Consider the following 24,188-nt stretch of genomic DNA (forward strand, 5'->3'; position numbering starts at 1 on the left):
CCTTACTTAAGTCCCAACTAAATAGTCCTGAAGGAGTGGATAGGACTGTTGGGATGAGAACAACCCTTTGACTGTAACAGGCCCTAAATAGCATGAAAATAGCAAAGAGTAGATGGGAAGAACGTAGGGTAAGAAGCTTTGCAAGGGAGGTGAGGGAGTAGGGGAATATAAGAGTATTTAAGTTAATGATGAATGACCCCTACTTAAGTCACAACTAAATACTCCTCACTTAGGGATAATAGGGATAACAAGGTCCAAGTGTATAATGAAGTGGGGTGAGCCGTATGGGCCATAGATGATGTGAACAACCCCCACAACTAGGTTCCAAAATAGCAAAATACTAAAATAGAATGTTCTAAATACAAAAATAGCAACTAGACAAATATAAAGTAGCTAAAACATACTCTCCCCCATTGCTTAATCTTCTCATCAAAATCAGGAACCTCGCATAATGCTACATCAAATTTTAGGGGTCTTGGCTCACCTTCGATCTCCTTCAATTACAATAGAATTGGACAGTGATCGAAAATCGGGCGCAGCAAAGCTCATTGGATGATGAGTGGGAAGCTCTCATTTATTTCAAAAAAGCACTGCTTCAACAATTTGAGCCATTTTACTATGTGGCAAAGCCAATTCATCTATCCTTCATGGTGTCAAGGGTGTTGAACTAGTCAACTAGATCACTGTGATCCTACGATACCCAGATACTTATGTCGGCCCAACGTAACGGGTACAACACTATAAAATACCAGTACTCAATGCATAGATACTTGGTCAAAATAACTGCCATGTTTCAAATGTGAGTCATTCTCTTAGCTATCATACGTTTTTATTTCTAGTGTCACAGATTTTCAGTTATAATTAAGTGTATGTGAGTCTTATGGATGCTATAATCACTACATTATTAGTTTAATTTTCTAAGTTAAATATAATTAAAATTCATAATATTTTATTTATGAGGAATGATAGATGCAAGGGCCCTCTTTATGCAAGGGCTAAAGAAGGGCCTTGAATAGATCCACATCATTAAGTGCAACCGAATTCAGTTTCTCAACCGAATTTAAAAATGACGTGGATCTATTCAATGGCCCTTCTCCGGCCCTTGCATCTATGATTCCTCTTTATTTATACATGTTTTATGTATTATACCATGGTATGAGATACTCTCTCTCTCTCTCTCTCTCTCTCTCTCTCTCTCTCTCTCTCTCTCTCTCCTGAAATGGTATGGTATGAGATACTCATAACTGTTGTCGCCTCTTAGATTATGGAAAATGATGTAGCATCTCCAGTCCATGTCCTTGCTCATTCCTACACCCTTCTATGGGCATCATAGCCCTTAATAATATATTATACCAGCCACCATGAGGCAAATAAATTGCGTATGGTGTCCTAAAGAGATCTAAAGATGAAGGATAGTTTTTTTTTTAATAGTACAGAGAACTTCATTAAAAGAAAGAAAAAGCAAGGATACACAACCGAGATCTTCATCTAAAGATGAAGGATAGTACCTCAGTTAAACAGACAACGTTAGTCAGGTTCTCTATGGCCATGCCAGGACCGAACCCAGCTCCAGGCAAAGTCGTGCCACCAGCTTGCAAGAACATTTTCTACACCAAGGCACCTCAAATTATTTAATGGTCTAGGAAAACAGACAAAGTGAAGAAAACCAACAGGACCAAGAAGAACTATTCAACTGTTTACCTGCAAAGCTATATGTTGTTGTGCTTGTGCTAAAATATTCTCCTGGTCTGGTTTCATCTGTTCTATGCTGTAAACATGACCCAAACAAAATATTAGGCACAATTGATATTACATTAAAGCTCCATTTTCTTTTTTGAAAATTGACCAGTCAGACACGCGTATTGGGCGGTGCCATGGTTTTAAATTTCGGCCGTGAGTCGGAAAAGTACCAAACTTCGCCGAAACATTTCGGAAATTTCGGCCGAAACGTTTCGTTTCGGTAAAATTTCGGTGAAACGTTTCGGAAATTTCGGTGAAATTTTTACAAGATTTCGTACGAAATTTCGTACCGAAACCGAGATTTAAAACCTTGGGCGGTGCGACACCTAGCTACCTAATGAAAACATAATTGTTTACTCATTTTCTGCTATTTAAATAAAATGTATAGAGTTGTCCTATTTTTCTTAGATTGATAACAAAAGCCTTATTTGAATTTAAGTGGACACATGTCGGTGTGTTGGGGCATATGAAAATTTTTGTGGCTATGCCTTACCAAGACACACGTGTGAATATTCAGCTCACGTATTGGTGTTTAAAAACTCGTACTCAGACAAGAACTCTCCCCAAGTAAAACCAAGCAGACTTGGGTGGTTCAATGATTGACAAGGTGACTAACTTTGTTATTCACTTGAGCAAGTCCAAGGAGTTTTTTATTGACTCAATACATTCAAAACCGACTACGAGAGTCAACGATTTACTGAAAAAGTTTCTAAAATGTGACACATTTAGGATGGATAAGATCCTTTTGCTTACAAGTTTCAAGCAGAGAACCAGGTACAAATATATGAGAAAAATGCAATTAAAAAACAAAGAAGAAACAAACACATTAGGGGAAAATAACTCAGAATGCAATAAAAGAGAAACATGGCGACCCTTTTTCAAGGAGCACTGAAGCACACATACAGAGGCTAGTGCCTTGGATTTCTTCTTCTTTTTCCTAATGATTGCCCCTTTTTTTCTTCTTAAATGATTGCCTTGGGAACTTAGTTATAAGTCATTAATCCCATATTTTCCAAGTCAAAAAAGAATACACTTAAGTACTTGTGAGTCTCATTTTAGTTTTTGTATATTTTGACTATATACTTAATCTAGAGAACACCAACCTGGCAGTAGCACGGCGGACAGTAAGAGTCTTATCACCCATTTTCAAACCATTAAGTGCAGCACAAGCAATATCTGTCACAGCTGGATCCTGAAATGCTTGATTGTAGATTAATTAATTATCATGAGGCTCCAGGTACAAAGGAGGAAAGGAAATAGAGTGGTTTTGTCTTTCCAATACCCAAAAACCCCGACCAAGTATGCCAAAAATCGAAAATCCAGACAACAATGGCATAATCTTTTTAAAGACAACAAAATCAAGGATGTAACCTACTCCAGCAAACTCCGGCCTTATTGGGTCCAATTAGAACTTCAAGTTTTTAAAATTTAAACCTACTGCACACACCTGATAAACACAGAAACCATAACCTTTTGAATTTCCAGTGTCCCTATCTTTAACAAGGTCAAACCCACGCAGAGATCTGCAATTTGAGGTATCGCAGACAAAAACTATTGGGCACAAAATGTACAATAAGATACACGAATACAAAACAAAACTTGAAAATAGAGATTCATAGATAAAGTCCATACCCAAAGGACTCTAGCAGCTCCCTTATTTGTGCTTCTGAGAAGTAGTACGGTAACCCACCCACAAAGATACGGTCTGGTCCCTCCGCCCCACCAATTACACTGCAATCCATATTGGAATCACAGATTTAAAAATTTTCACCATTTAAATTGCCCCCTTCTCTCTGTATGTGAAACAGCTTGGTTTCTAGTAATTTACTAATGCCATTTATCAATCAAAGATAAATATGAATGGAAAAAGAAGGCTTGACTTTTTAGAGAGGCTTGACACTTTCTAATAAATGTACGAGAACCTTAAACAATCAAAGAATTATAAATAAAAATAATAATAATTGATTATTATTTCATCATTCAAAAAATTAATTATTATTTAACGATCAAAGAAAAATAAAAGGTCGCAGGCCTAATATTTTATTATCAAGTAAAGAAAGGAATAATAATAAAAAAGAAAACAGGAAATTGAATGGACCCAATTTATCTTCCTCGCAATCCCCCTCTCGAGTTGAAGAATAAAAAAAGGATTAGACTTCCATCCATCACCCAAAAAAGAGTAACAAGGAAAAGAGAAGAAGAAAACAAGAAAGAAGAAATAGTCTCTTTGCAGCTAAAAGAAAATCCCACAGGTAGACCAAAATAAACCATATTAAAAGAAGAAAAGAATTGCAAACGAATATTACGGCCGGGGGGGGAGGGGGGGTATTCGTTTTCAAAAAAAATACTATGGGGGATATTATTCAAAAAGCCATAACATCTGACTTAATTTGATCATGACTTGACAAAAGTTTAAGGGGTAACTCAGTTTCTCAAAACCCAAATAGCTCACTAAAATATAGAAAATACTGCAGGACTTGAAGATCTTGATTAGGTACTGGGAACATAAATCAAGTGCTCAAATAAAACAAAAAGGGAGGCTATAATAAACTTTGTTTAACCCAAAAGAAAAAAAGAAAAAAAAAACTCAATCTAGCAATGAACCAAGTTTCTAGTCGCATAAAAATCTGGCCCTTGTCAAGTTGAGTTTCAAGTTCCCAAACCTAGGCGGTACATGCAGACTTACCCTGGTGTGAGACCAACGGCAGCTAAGTTGAGATGAGGGCTGGGTTGGCTGGGTCCAAGTGCTGCAGCCAAAGAAGGGTTGTAGTCTGTAGGCCTCCGAACCCTCACTGATACTCCCTGTAGTGACAACAAAAAAAATCAGATATATGGAGTTATCAGTGCCGTGCATTGATTTAAATTTCGGTCAGAAATTTTGGATTTCTGTTGGATCCGAAAACTGGAAATTTCGGATTTCGGCCAAAATGACCGAAATTTGAAAAAAAAAAAATTTGGTTTTGGTCGGTCTGAAATTTAAATCCATGGTGCCATGTGCATTGAGATCTGAACAAGTAGAGAACTAATGGGAAATATGCTCTTCCAAAAAGACATGATAACCAATAAATGAAGATCTGTGTAGGTATTGATTGGTGCGTCATGTGCCTTTGACACTGGAACTCCCCAAATCCATATATTAGATAAGCTTATAAGGTCAATTTGTTGTGCCAATTTCGAGATCAAATTTCAAAGTTCACGACTATATCCACATGTTTAATCAAACTGTTAATTTTTTTTGTACAATAGGAGTGTGAGAACTAGTTCTGTTTTAAACAAATTGCCAAAGCTAAATTGGAGATGATCATGGAACTAGAACAACGGAATACCTCAAACATTATCCCATCCAATGTCATTGCATTACTCGCTTCTTCAACAGTTCTCATTTCCACAAAAGCAAACTTCTTTTCGTGATTAATGTATACATTGACTACAGCATCACCTAAAACCAATATTAGCTTTAGTCAGTTCTCCACGCTCGGACAGTAAAATTCTATCATTGGAAAAGAAATTAAAATAAACCCACCTGGACCAGCAGCATTTCCTCCAATTGCAGACATAACACGGCTGAAAAATGTTGCAATTGTCTGTTAAAAACATCGGAAAAACAAAAATGAGTACTTTAAAAGGCTTTGACTAACATTCAAATGAAAAAGGCTTTGACAAATAAGAAAGAAGAACTACTAAAAATGTGTCGGCCATTCCAATTCCAATACATAATCACAGCCCATAATCTGTGGATAGCAGAGTGAAAAGACACATCCATCTTTACAGATAAAGAAATCTGATGTACATTTTCCTCTGAGGATGATCATGGATCTACTTGATTTCTGCAAAACATGGATTAGAACAGATAGATGATTGCAAATAAGGGGATTGGAACTACAATAGGATTTCATGTATTCCAGACGTCCCAAAAGATTATTAGCAATTAGATATGAGAGGTAAGTAGCTGAACTCACTAGCATCAGGTCCAAGACACCCCTCAAGCCAATATGCAGTTTATTAGCTATTAGAGAATTGATTAATTAAGGGATTTGCTAGGGTCCATCGCAAAAGGCATTTCGCGGAACGTCTGTTGCATGAGAGAGCAGCCACCTCATGAATAATGACAAAATCTGTTGGAAAGTGAGCCCATGTGGCTGCTCTCTCATGCAACAGACGTTCTGCGAAATGCCTTTTGCGATGGACCCTAGCAAATCCAATGAATTAAAGTTCTCTCATAATCTTATATAGGATCAGCAAGACCCACACTAAGTAACTCCAATATTCCTTTTCATTTTGATATCTCACGAGAATTTCCAAATGAAAATGGATATCAATCCGAAAAAGAAGTGTGCATGCATGTTCATCGAAGAAATACTCAACTCAACCGATCAAAGATATATTTATGTACATAAAAAATATCATGGGATTTGCTAAGGTCCATCGCAAAAGGCATTTCGCGGCTGGTCTGTCGCATGTCAGACGACCCACCTCGTGAATGGAGACAACAGCCTTGTCTCCATTCACGAGGTGGGTAGTCTGACACTCTGACATGCGACAGACCAGCCGCGAAATGCCTTTTGCGATGGACGACTCGGTCATTTATAATCCTAAAACACTGTCTTAATACAAAAATTGCAGAACATAAGGGTGTAAGGCCTACTTTTATAGCTAGCATAAAAAATAATAGCACAAGCAAAGTTAAGGAGTATAGTCAAAAGAATCAAAAATGGAAGATACCACTATAAGGGAATGAAAAGTGAGTGATGCATATAGGTTTTTATGGCATTTGCAAAATGAAGTAGACTATAATCCAAGGATCCACTTTAGCTTGGAACTGAGAAGTGAGTGATAACAAATCATGTAGGGGTTTATATGGCATTTACATAGATGAAGTATACTATAATCCGGATCAAATCAATCACCTTTTTTTAATGGCAAATCAATCACCTTTCTGCCTTCAATGTTTACAGATAAATGTTAAAGAATCCACAAATATACTACAATGGGATTGAGATTTACTAGAGACATAATGTGAGGAGAAAAATAGTCAATATATTACCAGAAAAAAAAAAGAACTAGTTCAGAATAAGACCTGCTCATTTGCCATGGGAGGAAGGCCTCCAACATACACACGACGTGCATGTCTTGTTGCCTGATGAATAAAAGAAATGAAATATCTATCAATCACACCACTAAGAGGTAAGAAGAAAAACCATGAAGTGTCGGCAATATACCTGCTGGGTCATTGTTTGTGCTGGCATCAGTGGAAGACCCCCAAACTAAAACAACCATCAGAATACAAAAGTTTAGAAACTTTACTACATAAATCCAAAACAAAAGGTACAAGAGAATTTAGAGCCACTCATCAAGGGATTATTCAATTACAAAGGGATCTTTTGGACCGTGTGATCATGGAAGGAGATTCTATCAATGTTATTAGATGGCTTAGAGGTTCTTTGGTTCCTCCTTGGAGATTCACTCAGTTTTTTTCATGAGATCCGAGATAGATTGAATGGTCTTTCATTATCCTTTATCCATGTAAGAAGAACGGCAAATGGGATTGTGGATAGATTAGCTAGGGAATGAGGAGACAAGCAAAATCTCGAACTTTTTAATTTTCTTCTCCCATAAATGGGTTGTATTTTTGGTTTTTTATGCTCTATATTTTCGTTCTTCTTTGTTTCTGTTGGGGTTTACTTTCTCAATCGCCCTCCTTATTAACGAAATCTGCTACCTTTCAAAAAAAAAAAAGGTACAAGAGACAACCTACAAATCCAGGGAATGTTTCGTAAGCATACCTGTGTAGTCCCAAATGGAAAGATATTTGGAAACATTCCTGGCATGGTCTGGGGAACACCAGACACTTGCCCTGAAAGCAAACAATGACAATGGAATACAGCATCAAACAATCACAGTGGTGAAACAAGGGCAAGCAGGACTTAAAAAACAAAGTTAAATCCATTTCATCACCTTAATCTTTGTATTTGCATATTCCTACTCAATGTAACTTCCATAAACAATATTGGAAATATAAATAATAAATAAAATCCATCATTGCAGATGCTGAGGAAATATTTGTAAGTCTACCAAAGGCAATAGTTGCCGATTGAAGGAGAACATGATCCAGCAACTCGGTGCATTGTTTCCTCGTTGAACATAAAATCTACAGTGGTCACGCCCATGGGTAGCGTAGTAGGACATGTGGCCCAACATTGCCTTCTTACACCCAAATGATAAACAAAAACACAAACAAGAACCACACACAACAGCCAAACAACACAACAAGGGCTCTCAGTTTCAGTATGAAACCACTAATAAAACAGACGATAAACAATAGAACAAATCAAAAGAATCTGTAGATATTGAAAATTGTAAGTGCTTGCAAATGCTACTTGGGAATAGAATACCAAGGCCAAATTAGTTAACAAAATAAATGGAAGTCATTAATGATATGACAATGGGGAGGTCAAGTACAGACCTAAAACGGCAGAACCAGGCAATACTGCAGTACCAGGCGGTGCCATGTCAAAACCGCTTGCCCGTTTGCTGTAGACAAATATATTTACAACCAATCAATTATAAGAAAAAGGGAACATAGGAAACAACCAAACCCAAACAAAGAACCCAATTTGCAATGGTTCAATTTCTGCATCAAGACAAAATGAAAACAAGAAGGAAGAAACCTAACAACTTCATAATTGTAAACAGAAAAGCAGTGTGTGTATAAAATTCCCCAAAATAATAGACAAAATGTGAAGCATCAAGACTTCAAATCTTAAAGCTGTCAAAATGAGAGTTTACAGAAATGTGGAAATCCAAAAGATAGAAGAATTAGCTATAACAGGGTGAATCCTTCATTATACACAACCGCATAATAATTCACAGTGCAATGCCCAACCCCACCAAGGGTCGGTAGAGTTGGTAAATTTTGACTTAATCTCAACCATAGATTTTCCGATCAAAGATCAACGATCTAAATCCTTGATTTGGAGCCAGTCGGACCGTCGAATCAAGCATAGGCCCCTTGGATCTTCGATCAGATTTGTTTAGATGCGAGATTGTACCATCCAAGCGTCGATTATGCCTTAACTATCTGATTAGTGGATGGCAAGCAAATCGACGGCTCGTAGTTGATTTTTGTCATTATATTTGTATCCAAATCCTAGGGCATCAAATCTTGTCCGTTTGACTTGATTTTGGCCTTATTGGATGAGTTTTTCGATTCCCTATCCAACGGGCCCAAGATCACAATTTGGACGTGATTTGATGAAGTTATAGCCCATTTGCCATTATGGTACGGGTCAAATACGGGATTTGTGTTTTAGAATTCTTTCTAGGCAAGTTTAACATTGCTTTATGTTATTTAAATTAGAAAATAAATTAGTAAGATTGTGTTTATCTTCCAAATCCTAAAGAGTTGACTTTGCTTTTCTCCTTTTGGTAAGCCATGCTAGCACATCACATTTTAGGCATGCACTTTAAAATATAAAACTTAAAATCTTTAGAGGGAAAACAATAAGGGAAAGTTTGCCAACTTATGGGATTTGCCCAGAAAAAGTTTGCCACCTAGGGGTCTTGATCTCTCATCTCACACGACTCAATCTCCAAAAGTCCCACATGCACCTAAGCTTCGAGCTAGAAAAACCGTAGAAGAGGTTGGAGGATACTCATGCTCAGGTAAGTAGTCTTAGGCATGGTTTTAAATTTCGACCGAAATCCGAAATTTCGGTCAACACAGAAACCGAAATCCGAAATTACCGAAACGTACAAAATTTTGGTCGAAATTTCAAACAAAATATTAATTTTTTATTCCTTTACAAAATTTCAGCCGAAATTACCGAAATTTCGGCCCAGAAAACCGACATTTCGCCCGTCTTTACCGAATTTCGGGATTTCGGCTGAAATTTCGGTTTCGGCTAGGTCTCCAAAATTTATGCCGAAACCGAAATTTCAAACCATGGTCTTAGGAAAGGAGATCTCATGCTCAAGGAAGTAGAGTCTTGATGCAAGGGACCCTACCTGGTGCCTAGTTGCCTAATGTTCCAGACATGCATTATTGCAATACCCTAATGAATGATTCAGCAATGAGTTTAAGGAGTTGGATGGTAATTAATAAACAATATCTTCATAAAACGTAAGGTGGATGTCACGAGGAATTGGATTAAATTGGTTTAATACCAAGTGAGTGTACCCAGCCTCATAGTTGAGAGCATTTTTCGCTCAATGGGCATGCAAGCCTTTTGGAAGATATTCCCTTATGTAGTGATCGGAGAACTTGGAGTGAAAGAAATATAATAATCATTGAGAATAATCCTCTCTTTGTTCACTTCGAGATATCAAAGTGCTCTATCATCTTTTTTTAATAATAAAAGTGCTCTATCATGTAGTTGGAGAAATATAATAATCCTCTCTTTGTTGACTTCAAGAAATATAATAATCATTGAGACCTCTCGTTGTTGACTTTGGGATATCAAGGTGCTCTATCATCTAGTTGGACCTGATTGGGAAGGAATTTGGGGATTCGAGACTATAGATCATCGTCGAAGTTCGAACTTGGAAGGAGCTTATCCTTGGCTATTGTGGAGTGTTTGCTTCTGGCTCCTTGCAGCTCAATTTTGATGGTTGTACCATTGAGCCACAATTCAATTGAAATAGGATGTTTAGATATGAGAGTAGAGAGGTGTATGAGAAAGGTGGTGAGTCGAAATTTTTTGTGAATATTACCGAATCATCAAGATATGTTTCAGGCGTCTATGATTTTCATAGGGAGATTCTGAAATTCCAGAGGCTTGGTCCGATCAAGCTGCTGAATATTGGAAACAAGCATGAAATTTTAATGAATTTGAAAGAAATTGTATTGAGGAAACCTTTGCACGCCTCTGTTACCTGATGTGACACCTTTTCACGCCTACGGAAAATAGATGCAGCAATGTTGAAGAGACAATTATCTTCCAAGTACTTAAATATTATTTAATGGATGAAAATGGGCTTTGAACAGTAAAGTAAAGAAAGAGAAAAAGAAATTAAAAAAATAAATGGGGTTGGTTTTTTTTTTCATTTTCGTATTCTTTCATAACATAAATATGTATTATATATAAATATTTATTTGAATTACATGTGAAATTTGGTATGTACTAAGTTATCAGAAATGCACGATAGTGCATGTCACTAAGGGTTCAAACTTCAATGCTTTTAAACCATTATGGATGGTTAGTACATGTTACTAGGGGTTCAATCTTTTCAAACTATTATGGATGGTTGTCTTGCGTATATGCTCATTCTAGCATTTCCTGAAGTTTCATCTCTAAATCCTATCATTTTCATATATTTTCATATGTTTCCATGAATTTATAGGATTTCTACCAAAATTTCCAACTGAAACCAAAAAGTTTATGTTTTCGTGGCGACCGAAACCGAAATCGAAACCGAAATTTAAAGTTTTCGTGGCACTAAAGAGAGAAGCAAAGGGAGAGCTTCTGGGACTTTACGAAGTGAGGAAATTGGCTGCTAACAGTGGGAACAGAAGAAATATCGATGGTCTTCATTCCCCAAAAGTCATCGCATGCTTGGAGCACCGAGACTCATATGTGTGGGGGAATATATTGGCAGAGCCATTGAGATATGAGCCATGGTCTTCTGACTTCCTTGGTGGAGGGAAAGGTTCTGCGGCTTTCCGAATTGAGGAACTAGGCTGCTAACAGTGGAAACAGAAGATATATCGATTGTTTTCATTCTCCAAAAACCATTGCGTGATTGGGGCACCAAGACCATCAAATGTTTGGGGGAATATATCGGTAGAGTCGTTGAGACATAGGCCGTGGTCTTCAAACTTGGTGGAGAGTACGCCCAATTTTTCACCCTTTTTTGGTAGCTAAGCTGAAATAGAACCTTTGACCTCAAGGTTGTAGAACAAAGCCTTAACCACTTGAGCTAAAGGCTCAAACCCAAGAGACAGGGGTGCAACACGAGGAATTCCAAGGAGCTCACGCATCCTAGTACAACTCTCGCCCAAGCGCGCTTAACTTTGGAGTTCTGATGGGATTCGGTGCATTTGTGATTCTATGATAGTTTTTCACCCCTTGTAGGAGCATTCATAGCATGCCCTTGACAGAGTGCCTACAAGAGTCTCTCTGGTTGTCTTGCTAATTCTTGTGTTCAGTATGGTTGTGATTCTTTCTCAACCAACTTTGGGACCTTGACACATCACGGCCATGGAGTAAACTTGCAAAAGTCAAAGAGTCCAAAAGAACAAACAAAATTTAGCCATTGAGTAAACTTGCAAAAGTCAAGAGTCCAAAAGAACCAACGAAATTTAAAAGGATATTGAAAAATCTCAAAAGATAAGAATCTAATTTGAAAACCCCTCGTTAATTCACTAAACAAAGAGGGAGAGAATAATAAAGTTGCATGTTTTAGCAAAAGTATAGAAACTGAAGTCTATTTTCAATTTAAAAAAATAAAAATTCCTCCTTACACAGTAATCCCAAAGTATATCCTAAACACCTTCTAAGTTTGCCCCTCTGTAGTGATGGATTTAGACTTCTAATTTGAGTAGAAAAAGCTTTCAATTTTGCTAATTGACTTGGGTTGCCAGGTATCTGTAAATAGTAATCTCAAAACAACCGAACTCTTATTCTCAAACTGAACATTATTTTACATTATCCCTAACTACAAACCAGTCCCATCATATTCAACTTCCAACTTCAATGTAAATCTCCTTAATTCAAACTAAAAATTACAGATGCTCAAACAGTCCCACGGCTCCTACGTATTTCCGAAATGGGGACTTTCTGTTGAATTTAAAGTTTCTAAAAACATATAATAAAATCATCGTAATTCATAGGAACTAATAATTGCAACTCTTTACTTTCATCAAAGGCCATCCTTCTCGAATTGATGGTTTGGAGGGCTTACAGATCTGTCCTACAACACTCGGGGTTCAAAGGGTATACATATCGCACAATTCCTATGTCAGAGCATCTTAACTGAAGGTTCCAATACTATATAATGGTCATTTGGCAACCTACAAGAGATCCAATAAATTGACTACTTAAAATTAGACTCAGAAGTATGAAGCAAAACTTTATAACAAAGAGGATTTTTGTACACCAAGTTAATCCTCTGATCTAAAACTTATTCACTCTAAATATATGACATATAACGATTCCTTTTATGCTCTCAATAAATGGAAGATATAGACAACATCTGTTAATGTGAAGAATCATCAATTATATAACATGGAATTTCATAACTGCAACAGTATTGATTTATATTTGACAAGTATGCTATACACCCGTCCGAACTTCAAAAAAACACAAGAGAATGTCCATTCAAAAGAGACAGAGAAGAGGAACAAGATAATATCCCTCAAAGTACATCTGTTAAAATTACAGAAATGTTCTACACAGCACTCAGTAAGTCCTCCTGCAAAGCATGTGACTGGCAATTAATAAGCCTCAAATGAGGTGGCACTGCAAATGAGATTCTTAAAACAGAACAAAAGGACATTCAAAATCGTCCTTTTCATTTTATGGGCTGAGTCGAGCGTGTGATAGTGAACAAGTAAATCCATTAACCACTGCATTTGTATTTCCATCCGCAATTAGTGCTCCTTAAGGAGTGAGCTAATAATTCCAAATTTACAACTCAACTAAGCCTTTGTCCCAACTCAACTCAAATAATTCCAAATTTACAATGTAATAAAATAGAATATCAACATCTACCATAACATAAATATGAAGGAAAGAACTAATAAAGCTAAGAAACGAACCATTATTTGTCAAGAGACAATACACAAGAGGAGAAAGTGTTTACGCACCTTTTTGATCGAGAGCGTGAGCTAGACCGATTTCTAGATTTATCCCCTGAATGAGAACGTGAACTATGTCTGTGTCTCCTGTCTCTATCTCGATCATAATCGCGCCGCCTGTATGGGAATATATATGCATACAAATTAAAAAAGTAAAATACAGACATTTAAAAAAAATGAACAGAAAGCACAAGAACTGGACATAGCAAAACATTTTTCCTTTTCCAAGAGAAACATAACTAATGATGCAAACCCTAAGGTATGATACCAAATTCATGTGAATCTAGGGTTCGCAGGTTGATTTATGGGAATTTTAACCATACATTCTCAGAATAGAATAAACAACAAGTAGTATGCCAAAGAAAATAGATATGTAACTAAGATGAAATAATAATGTACTAGCCGGTCCACAGTGCGGAAAAAAATAAGGAGACATCATAGTTGTAAATACCGTTTCGTTTCGTCCGGAATGGACGAAACGAACCGGTTTCATTCAAATTCCGGAATGAAATTGACAAAATTTCGTTTCGGACGAAATTTCGTTCCATTTCGTCCATTCCGGACGAAATTTTCCGAAATCCGGAATTTCGTCCGGAATGGACGAAATTCTCCATTCCGGCCGAAATCGTCCATAACGGCTAGTTTGACTTGCAGAATTTACGACAATGCCCCTGCAACGGCTCTTTTTGGTTTTTGACCATTTAAACCTCAAAATGTGACCGTTTATAGCTGTTGTGAAGGGTATTTTAGTCATTTTTAAATGCACAATCAATAAAAAACTCTATAAATAGCATTTTCCCTACCTTCTTTTCCTCCACCTTCACATAAGTGATTCTCCTTCTCTTCTCTACTTTCACTTACACTATCTGTTCTACTAAATTTCCTACAAGTCTACCCTCTTTTTCAACTCAATCCAAGTCTATTTTGGAGCAAAGGGAAGGCATACATTCAACTTACCACTACAAGAAGTCAAGAACTATTTCCAAAGGCTTATTTCAAGTGAGTGAAGGCTAATTTTTTCTTCTTCTCTTCAACTCAAGTTCAACCCCAAGGTTCTCTTTATTTCTTTCCATTTCCTTCTTTTATTTCTTACTTCATTTGTCCCCTTCTACTTCATTTTTTTGTAATTTGTTTCAATTTTCTTTCTTCTAATTCATTTTTCCCCTTCTTCTAATTCATTTCAGAATGAGTGGGTACGGTTCGGGACCTTCTGCAGGAGCATCCTCTATTGGTTCGGCACCCGCTAGATCGGATGACCCGGCATGGTCTTACGGTACATTGGTTCCGGGTCAAAGAAATAAAATAACTTGCATATTCTGTGGCAAAGTCATATCGGGTGGAGGTATAACCCGCTTGAAAGAACATTTAGCGGCTGTTCCTGGTGAAGTAGCATCATGCAAAAAAGTGACTGAAGATGTAAAATATCGAATGAAGCACCTTTTAGATGCAAAGAGAAAAGAAAGGGCTAGGATGAGCATATCCAGAACAGAGGTTGGAGGTTTTTATGGCACACCAGACGAAGAAGAAGAGCAGGATGAAGAAGACCTTGGCACACAATTGCCTCAAGTCCCTCAACGAAGAGGTAAGGAAGTTCTTGTAGAACCGAGTGGTACAAAAAGGAAGAAGAAGGGAATCACAGGAGGGATCAGGAATTTCTTTGCAGCACGAACAACCCCTGGAGCCCAGCCAAGCATTAAAAGTGCTTTGGCTACTAAAGAAACAATGGATAGAGCAGACATGGCGGTTGGCATGCTTTGCTACGATGCCAATCTCCCTTTCAACGTTGCCAATTCACCTTTCTGGCAACCTATGTTTGACACTGTGAATGCCGTGGGTTCGGGTTATAAGGCACCTACTTATCATGCTTTAAGGGGTCCCATTTTGAAGAATACAGTGGACGAGGTAAACAACTACTTGGAGGAAATTAAGATGTCGTGGAGATACACTGGTTGTAGCATTATGGCAGATGGATGGACAGACACCAAACAACGTTCCCTAATCAACTTTTTGGTGTACTGCCCTAAAGGAGTCATATTCCTCAAATCCGTTGATGCATCTGGCATAGTGAAGAATGCCGATGAATTATACAATATCTTTGCAAAGATTGTCGGAGAGGTGAATCCGGAATATGTGGTGCAATTTGTAACTGACAGTGAGCCAAGTTACAAAGCTGCTGGGAAAAGACTAGAAGCCGCGTTTGGTACATTCTTCTGGACTCCGTGCGCAGCTCATTGCTTAGATCTCATCTTTGAGCATCTGTGCAAACCGACTGTATTTCCTCACATAGCAACCACAATTGAGAGGGCTCGAACGATTACAAAGTTCATCTACAACCATGGAAGCCTCTTGAATTTGATGAGGAAGAAGTTCACAGGAGGGAAGGAGTTGTGCCGCCCTGCTGCAACCAGATTTGCTACAAATTTCATTAGCATACAAAGTCTGGTGTTGAATCGGAAAGCACTTCAGCAGATGTTTGTGTCTGATGAGTATAGTACTAGTAGGTTTGTCCAACACCCACTGAGTGAAGGGGTAGTTAGTACTGTGTTGGATAAATCTTTTTGGGACCAATGCAAGTACATTCTAAACATCAGCGAGCCTTTAGTGAGAGTGTTGCGCTTGGTAGATCGGCAGGACAAACCGGCGATGGGTTACCTATATGAGGCTATGGATAAGGCCAAAGAGAACATCAAGGAGAGGTTGAAGAGAAAATCAGATTACAATCCCATCTGGAGGATCATCGACCAAAGATGGGATAGGCAACTTCACAGTCCCCTCCATGCAGCAGGATATTTTCTTAACCCTGCTCTCTTTTTCACTCCTACCTTCTCTAGGCACAGTGAAGTAACCAGAGGCTTGTTGGCATGCATCACTCGACTGGTACCTGATGAAGGTACACAAGACCTCATCACCAATCAGATTGAGGATTATCGAGAGGCTAAGGGTATGTTTGGAATGAAGCTTGCAATCCGCAACCGAACGAAGTTGGGACCAGGTATATTTGAGTTTTTTGTTTAATTAAGTATAATTCATTTTAACTTTCAGTTTCTCAACAAATAATGATTTACTATTTGTTACTTTACAGTTGCATGGTGGAATCAATTCGGAGGTGACGTGGAAGAATTACAGACATTTGCGATCAGAATTCTCAGTCAGACCTGCAGTGCGACTGGGTGTGAAAGGAATTGGAGCACCTTCGAACACATTCACTCTGCAAAGAGAAATAGGTTGGAGCACCAGAGATTAGATGACTTGGTGTTTGTCCATTACAATCTTAAGTTTCGAGAAAGGTATACAACGTAATATAATGTTTTCAACTCTCACCTCATCACTTTAAGCTTTTAAGTTTAACCTTTGACATTGATTAAACTTAATGTTTTCCTTTTCAGGGACTTGTTGAGGAAATCATCTACCACTAGTGACCCTTTGAGCATAGACCATCTGGATGTCATGATGGATTGGGTTGCAGAAGAAGAAGATGCCATATTCACGCCGGAAGACATTGGGTGGGAAAATCTTGAAGCACCTACTGTTGTGGTTGGGGCCGGGGACGACAACGACGACTTTCTCATGCCTCTTGAAGAAGATGTCCATACTGGTGGTCCAGGTGGTGATGACGGCGGCGGCGACGACGACGACGACGAAGAAGACATCGAGTATGATCATCCGGGTTATGATGACTGAGAGTTGTTGCTACTAGCTATTGTCTATGTTTCATTTTCATGTATCTTTTTTTTTTAATGTTTTTCTATGTATCAGACTATCAGTTACACTTGTGCAAGACTTTATGTGTTTAAGTAATGAATATGCCTTTTGGGACACATTTTGGACTATTTATTAGTTTTTCATCTTTTTCTATTGATTTTTTATTTTTTTGGATTTTTCTCATATTTTTTAATATATTTTTTGTGTGAACGAAAAGTTTCGACCGAAATGCACCGAAATGACCGAAATCCCACCGAAATTCCGTTTCGGTGGCCAAAACGAAATGGCGACCGAAACGGAATTTACAACTATGGGAGACATAGATAGAGATATGAGAAGAATGAATTGATCTCAGCCAAAAAAGGAGAAATGAAGGAAATAAGGACCAAGATCAAGACGATCAAGATCCATAAAAGATAAAGAACAATATCTAGAAAAGATGAAGATCGAGAAAAGGGGAATGAAGATCAAGGATAAGAAAAAATAATGGGAAAATAGGGAACAGTTTATAAACCCAACCGGAAAGGGTGAAAGGAGGGGAAAAAATGGAAGGAACAATTTATAAGCCCAACCGGGAAAGATGAAAACGGAGAAAGGATGAAACGGCTTATAAACCCAACAGGAAAGGGTAAGTGAAAAGAGGAGATTATGAATGTAAGATGTAAGAAGGGAGAAAGGGAATAAATAAAGCATGTAAGAAGGGAGAAGAGAGAGATAGAATAGTAGAAGGTATAGAGAGGGGAAGTTGTACCTTGGCCGAAGAGAGGTTTCTTCTCACATTTTTTCAAAGATTTCCAAGACTTCCCTAGGCTTCCTCCTTTATAAGGAGGGTTGAGGGGTGTTTTGCAGATTTACTAAAAATAGTAAGTCCACGCTTATTAAAAATAGTTAGTTTGTGCTTACTAAAAATAGTATGTATGTATTTTCAATGGGTGGCGTGTGGGCTAAGGCTTAAGTGATTTGTGCTTACTAAAAATAGTAAGTACGTATTTTTAATGGGTGGAGTGTGGGTTAAGGCTTAAGTGATGGTAGGCCTTGGGAAAAAAGGAAAGGAAAGTGGGTCATAAGTTGATGTGGACATTTACCACATATAGGATAAAAATTATAGCTAAAATAGAAATAAATCTCACATAAAAGAACTAAACAAGTCTCTCATGAAAAAAAAAAAAAAACTAACTAAAATCAAGTCTATAGATGATGGGTCACATAAATAACAAAGAAAATCCTTGTTATTGCATTAACATAAGCTACCAGACACGTCTTAAAGAGCAAGTGAAGAAAATAGTCACTCAAATCGCTTTATCAACCCAAGTCAATTAGAAGCAATGAGTAAACTGTGAAGGATGGGTAAAACCTGTACAAAAACAAAAGCCAAGACATCAGCACATCAAACCTCCCCAAAGTGGAGTCTTTCTTACCTGTCATAATCACGGCTGCGATGTCGATCATAGTCATCAGATTTGTACCTTCCTCTTTCATTCCTCATACTTCTACCCTTGTAGTGGTCCCTATGATTGCGGTCGTGGTCTTTTTCCCTATCCCTATCACTTTCTCTGGTCCTAGACCTCTCGTGTTCTGATCCATGAGAATTGTACTGAAACAAGTTGAACTTAAATCAGCAGTTTTTTCCAATAAAATAGGGAAACACAGGCAATTAAGACAAGAGGAACATTTAGAAAGGATTGTTCTGGTTCCAATAAATAAGAAATCAGCATGTAAGCTCAAGGGGAATAAGGTAATCAAGTTCATGGTTTTAAATTTCGTCCGAAATTTCAGTTGGGACAGAAACTGACCTTTCGGTTGGGACAGAACCGAAATTTCGCGAAATCCGAAATTTCGGCCCGAAATTTCGATACTCAACTTAAATCCATGATCAAGTTTATATGCATCTATAAGTTTTAAAATAATCACTACACCAACTAAAAAATATTGTTCAACTTGACAAAACACAGTACAATTATAAACTGCTGGATTTTAATTAATTCCCAATTAGTTTGGATTCAATTTCCGTTCGCAGTTGAGACTATAAAGTTAATGACAGGACAGATATATGATTTTTTTCTGGGCAGGCATTGCCAGATCATCATCTCTAACCAAGTGAGTGACATCAGGTTGCAATCTTGATTCATTTATGGCATAGTCAGAACTCCTTTAAGCCCATTCTAGACCAACAAAGTCCAGGTAAACCAGTATGAAGGACCTCAAGAGTTCACAAAAGAAAGTGCTCAGAGTTTAAGGATCTGTTTTGGACTCACTATCGGTTCTCAAATTTCAAAACAAACAGGGCCTGTGTGATCACCCAGCGAACACGATTTGCAAAAAGGAAACATTTTTAGTAGTTATTTGGGTTTGCTTCTATTCAAAGAAACAGTAGCTTATTGCTGCCATCTTAATTTTTAGTAGTTATTTGGGCATGCATTGGGTTCCCGTTTGATTTTGAATCCAATAATCTATTTTAGCCTCACAATCGGTTCTCAAAATCCAAAACCAACATGGCCCTTAAGCATCAAATAGGGCGGCATCACAGAAACTGAAAATTAAATGAAGCAGAATCTTAATATGGATTCGAAATGCCACATCATACATGGACTAAAACGACCTCGACCTAGCAGGGTCCCACAAACCAAGCCCAAGCCAAGCATCATAGAATAAATGCCTCAGCACTGTGGGTGGTCAATAGTTAACCAGGGTGATCTCTAATTAGATTTTTCCAATGATGGTGCTTTTATGTGTTAACTTCATTAATTACTTCTAAGAAAAGACCCCGTCTTCGAAGATTAGCTAGAATTACAGACAAAATTAGTTATCTTGTGACTTTATGAGTAACCCCTGATTTCATTTTTTGTTTTTAAAATTTTCCCACACCTAAATCAATGTGGCATGTCTTAAATAATAGGAAATCCACACAGCTAGTGTGATAATCAAAGCGGAATCGAGTGTTCTAGTTCTGGAAATTTGGATCTTCCCAAAATTATTTGTATGGTTTTCTTCAAATCCAAGAAAAGGGGGAAAAGGAAACGATATGAATGCCAAAGTAATTAAGGAAAATTGCGTGCCCAGATATGAAAATCAGATTATAAGTTTAAAAAAGATAATCAAATTCAACCAAATGGAAAGAAACAAAAAACAAAGAGAAAGAGGAAGAGTTCCATTTCAAAAAAAAAAGAGAAAGAGGAAGAGAAAGAAGGCAAAGAGAAATTCGAACCTGACGTTGAGGGTCAAGATGATCGTATGGAGGAGATCCTCCTCCTCCACCTTCTTTGTAGCCATCTCCACCGTTGCCCTCCTTCCTATTAGACATGATAGTGTTCTGATTCTGATCACAAACCCTAACCCTAGGTCCCTTTTACCAAAGCATGTATGTCTGAGAGAGAGAGAGAGAGAGAGAGGTGGGGTCAGCTTTCAACCTTATAAATAAGGAGACAGCTGAAGAGCATGCATATTGTCATATTGACTAGCCTACTGTTTGGATTGCAAGAAAATCATTTCTGATGGAAAAAATTTGATTATGGTCGGTTTGGATTTGAAGGTCCCTCGGAATAGAAATTGTATAAGATTGGTTCAATGTATCTGTGTGTAAAAAGAAAAGTAGGAAATTTAAGAAATATTTTTCCCTTTCTAAACTTTTCTAGAAAATTTTCTGAAAAAGTTTGGAAGGAAATTGTTTTTCAACATTTCATGCTTTTGCATGGGAAAGAAAAAAAGTGACTTGAACCCATTGAAGTTTTATGTGGCCTTTAGGGTCGGTTTGGATTTGCAAGAAAAATATTTAAGACAAGAGTGTGTGTCTGTGGAGGATGGGGGGATCTATTCTTTGGGCACGTTGCTGCGAGGAATTTGTTTTCATGATAAATTGGCCATCTTCAAGTGTGAAGTCCCTGAAAATCAGTAGACCAAATCCCGGAAACGGCTGTCTCCGTGATGAGAAGTTGCTAAAAATCCGGAAAATGTTGATCCGGTTTTAAGCAGAGTTCTTTTCCCGATTTTTATCAACTTCTCATCATACAAATAGCCGTTTCCAAGATCTTATTTCTTGGTTTTCAGGGTTTTCACACTTGAAGATGCCCGATTTATCATAAAAACAAATTCCTCGCAGCCAAACGTGCCCTACATAGTTGTAAGGGAAATGGTATGATTATGGTCAATTTAGGGGGATACTATCATAAAATGAAGATACCTAGATATTTAATCAAACTTAAGAAGAAATTTATCCATACCCAAAAAGGCCAATAGTAAAAAATGTAAAAAAAAAAATATGTTGAGAGAGCAGCCACCTCATTAATAAAACAAAATCTGTTGAAAAGTGAGGCAATGTGGCTGCTCTCTCATGCAACACAGCTAGCCTGCGAAATGCCTTCTGCGACGGTTGTTAGCAAATCACGTTGCTGCAAGGAATTTTTCTCATTATAAATCGGGCATCTTCAAGTGTGAAGTCCTGAAAATGAGGAGACCAAATCCCGGAAACAGCTGTCTCCGTGATGAGAAGTTGCTAAAAATCCGGAAAATGTTGATCCGGTTTTGAGCAAAGTTTTTTTCCTATTTTTATCAACTTCTCATCATACAAACAGTTGTTTCCGTCTCCGAGATCTTATTTCCTGGTTTTTAAGGTCTTCACACTCGAAGATGCCCGATTTATCATGAAAATAAATTCCACGTAGCCAAACGTGCCCTACACAATTGTAAGGGAAATGGTATGATTATGGTCAATTTAGGAGCATACTATCATAAATTGAAGATCCCTAGATATTTAATCAAACTTTAGCAGAAATCGATCCATACCCAAAAAGGCCATTAGTAAAAAAAATGTAAAAAAAAAAAATCTGTTGAGAGAGCAGCCACCTCATTAATCAAACAAAATCTGATGAAAAGTGAGGCAATGTGGCTGGTCTCTCATGCAACAGCTAGCCTGCGAAATGCCTTCTGCAATGGTTGTTAGCAAATCATATATATATATATATATATATATATATTTATTTATTTATTTATGTGATTGTGTGTGTTCGTGAATGAATGTTATGATTTACAATTTGATACGATTCGACTCTTATTACGATTTTACGATACGATTCTGATTTTTAATAATTGTATATAAATATAAATACATTAAAAATATATGGTTAGTATATAGAAAGGAACATGTAAACATTTCTAAGGCTTTTTTAATTATTTTGTCGATTTATACATCATCCAAGGCCAATAACTCGACAAGATTTTTTGAAGATGTGGGTGTCTGACGCAGTTTGATCCGGAAGCATTCTTTGGAGATAAAAAAGATTTAGAAATTCTTGCTCTCTTTTTTATTTTTTTGAAAATAAATAAATCTTGATCTACGCCCAGAGCAAGAGGACGCTCGAGCTTGATCAAGCAAGGAATCGTTGGATGCTTTCATCTACGCCACGAGCGAGGAGACGCTCAAGCCCAATCAATTGCGAAATCAAAGTGATGATATTCTTGCATTCAACAAGAAATTGAGAAATGGAAGATATGGAACAAAGATTAAGACATTAATCTTCAAATTCCATCATCTTACGAAAAAAGATGAAAGATAAAAGAGCCAAGATCTATTTCAAATTTCTCTCTAATGAGAATATTTCCAAAAATTTCAATTCCATACCTGTACATATGAGAGGGAAAGAAGCCTTATAACGACAACCTCTAATACAACATAAAACTCCTAAACTACCCCTACTAATGCAGAAATATAGCTTGGCACTTTTATATTTCGTCTTTTTTCTTAAGTTGATGGAATTTCAAGATTAGTGTCTTAATCTTTGTTCCAAATCTTCAATTTCTCAATTTCTTGTTTATTGCAAGAACATCATTACTTTGATTTCACGATTGATCGAGCTCTTACTGTAACGCCCCAGATTTTTGGAGAAATACCAACTCGGTGCGTAGAAGAATATTACATCATCTTTCTTAAAAACTTTCATTATTCCCAAGATCTCAAATACAACAACGACGTTTAGAGGGTTTACAGAAATTAGGTCTAACTTATTACATCTTAATTCAAGACATAGTTGATACATATTTAAAACATATTTGTTCTTTAGAACAGTTCTGCATTCAACTCTAGCATTCATCATCTTTCATCTATACTTCACCTGGGGGTTGGAACAATAAAACAAGGAAAAAGGGGTGAGCTCAAATAGCCCAGTAGGGTATAAACAAGAAGTGATGTAGAATTGTCAAGCTCATAAGAACATGATATTTTGCAGATAGGACATCTCACATTATAAACATGAAAAGAAAAAATAAGCACAACATACTTTCCAAACGTATAGAGAAAACTTACAGAACTTGATATCAAGAATATATAGACTTCATTAAGCATAGATGCTTTCATTCATAGCCATATCTCGGCCCATTCATAGCCATACCTCAGCTCATAATCCTCTAGATTTACACTCTCTAGAGTCGTCTTTACCCACGTGCACATGGAGGACTATAACGCGTCCACCCGTCATCATATCATAACTCAGTCCATATTCAGAATTAGGGTATCACAAGATAAACCCTAAACATAAACATATCTCATGGAAACAAGTTTCGAGGATAGAATCATTTATCTGAAAGGAATGGGGTCTGAAAGAAAGGATCCCCCTTGAATTCTCATCAGTTTAGAAGGATAGAAACTCTTATAGCAATTGCGTATAAAGAGAATCAAAGAATAGAACATCCAGTATAGTAAAAGAGAATCAAAGGAAGAAAACTCTTACATATAGCAAAAGAAAATCAATGGACGAAAACCCTTACATATAGCAAAAGAGAATCAATGGAAGAAAACCCTTACATCAAGTTTAGCAAAAAGAGAATCAAAAGATAGGTAACCCTTACATAAAAAGGAAATCAGAAGATAGGGAACCCTTACATCAAATATAACAAAAAAAGAATTAGAAGATAAGAAACCCTTACATCAAGCTTTCCGATCACAGGTTTGTTTGAGCTTACA

General features: G+C 37.3%; 2 protein-coding genes across 2 annotated transcripts in view; one reads left to right on the forward strand and one right to left on the reverse strand.

Annotated features, from left to right (window-relative positions):
* LOC143858078 (splicing factor U2af large subunit A-like) overlaps positions 1–20,730 on the reverse strand; it is a 36,186-nt gene extending 15,456 nt beyond the window's left edge. Inside the window, exons 1-15 of the mRNA XM_077368675.1 lie at positions 20,442–20,730; positions 18,655–18,830; positions 13,544–13,651; positions 8,204–8,271; positions 7,524–7,594; positions 6,960–7,004; positions 6,818–6,877; positions 5,264–5,324; positions 5,067–5,179; positions 4,427–4,542; positions 3,373–3,471; positions 3,188–3,263; positions 2,844–2,932; positions 1,702–1,768; positions 1,509–1,607 (exon numbers count right to left, since the gene is read on the reverse strand). Coding sequence (XP_077224790.1) covers positions 1,509–1,607; positions 1,702–1,768; positions 2,844–2,932; positions 3,188–3,263; positions 3,373–3,471; positions 4,427–4,542; positions 5,067–5,179; positions 5,264–5,324; positions 6,818–6,877; positions 6,960–7,004; positions 7,524–7,594; positions 8,204–8,271; positions 13,544–13,651; positions 18,655–18,830; positions 20,442–20,537 — 1,344 coding nt within the window. The 5' untranslated portion in view covers positions 20,538–20,730. The remainder of the gene's footprint in view (positions 1–1,508; positions 1,608–1,701; positions 1,769–2,843; positions 2,933–3,187; positions 3,264–3,372; positions 3,472–4,426; positions 4,543–5,066; positions 5,180–5,263; positions 5,325–6,817; positions 6,878–6,959; positions 7,005–7,523; positions 7,595–8,203; positions 8,272–13,543; positions 13,652–18,654; positions 18,831–20,441) is intronic.
* Positions 15,791–17,444, forward strand: LOC143858079 (uncharacterized). The gene is made up of 3 exons (XM_077368676.1): positions 15,791–16,526; positions 16,617–16,821; positions 16,921–17,444. The coding sequence occupies exons 1-3, from the start codon at positions 15,890–15,892 to the stop codon at positions 17,213–17,215; spliced, it is 1,137 nt and encodes a 378-aa protein (XP_077224791.1). The 5' UTR covers positions 15,791–15,889; the 3' UTR covers positions 17,216–17,444.
* Positions 20,731–24,188: the final 3,458 nt, after the last annotated feature.

The sequence above is a fragment of the Tasmannia lanceolata genome, unplaced genomic scaffold, assembly GCF_043159265.1.
Source record: "Tasmannia lanceolata isolate RefF3 unplaced genomic scaffold, GAP_Taslan_0.1 ptg000025l, whole genome shotgun sequence".
Taxonomy (NCBI): domain Eukaryota; kingdom Viridiplantae; phylum Streptophyta; class Magnoliopsida; order Canellales; family Winteraceae; genus Tasmannia; species Tasmannia lanceolata.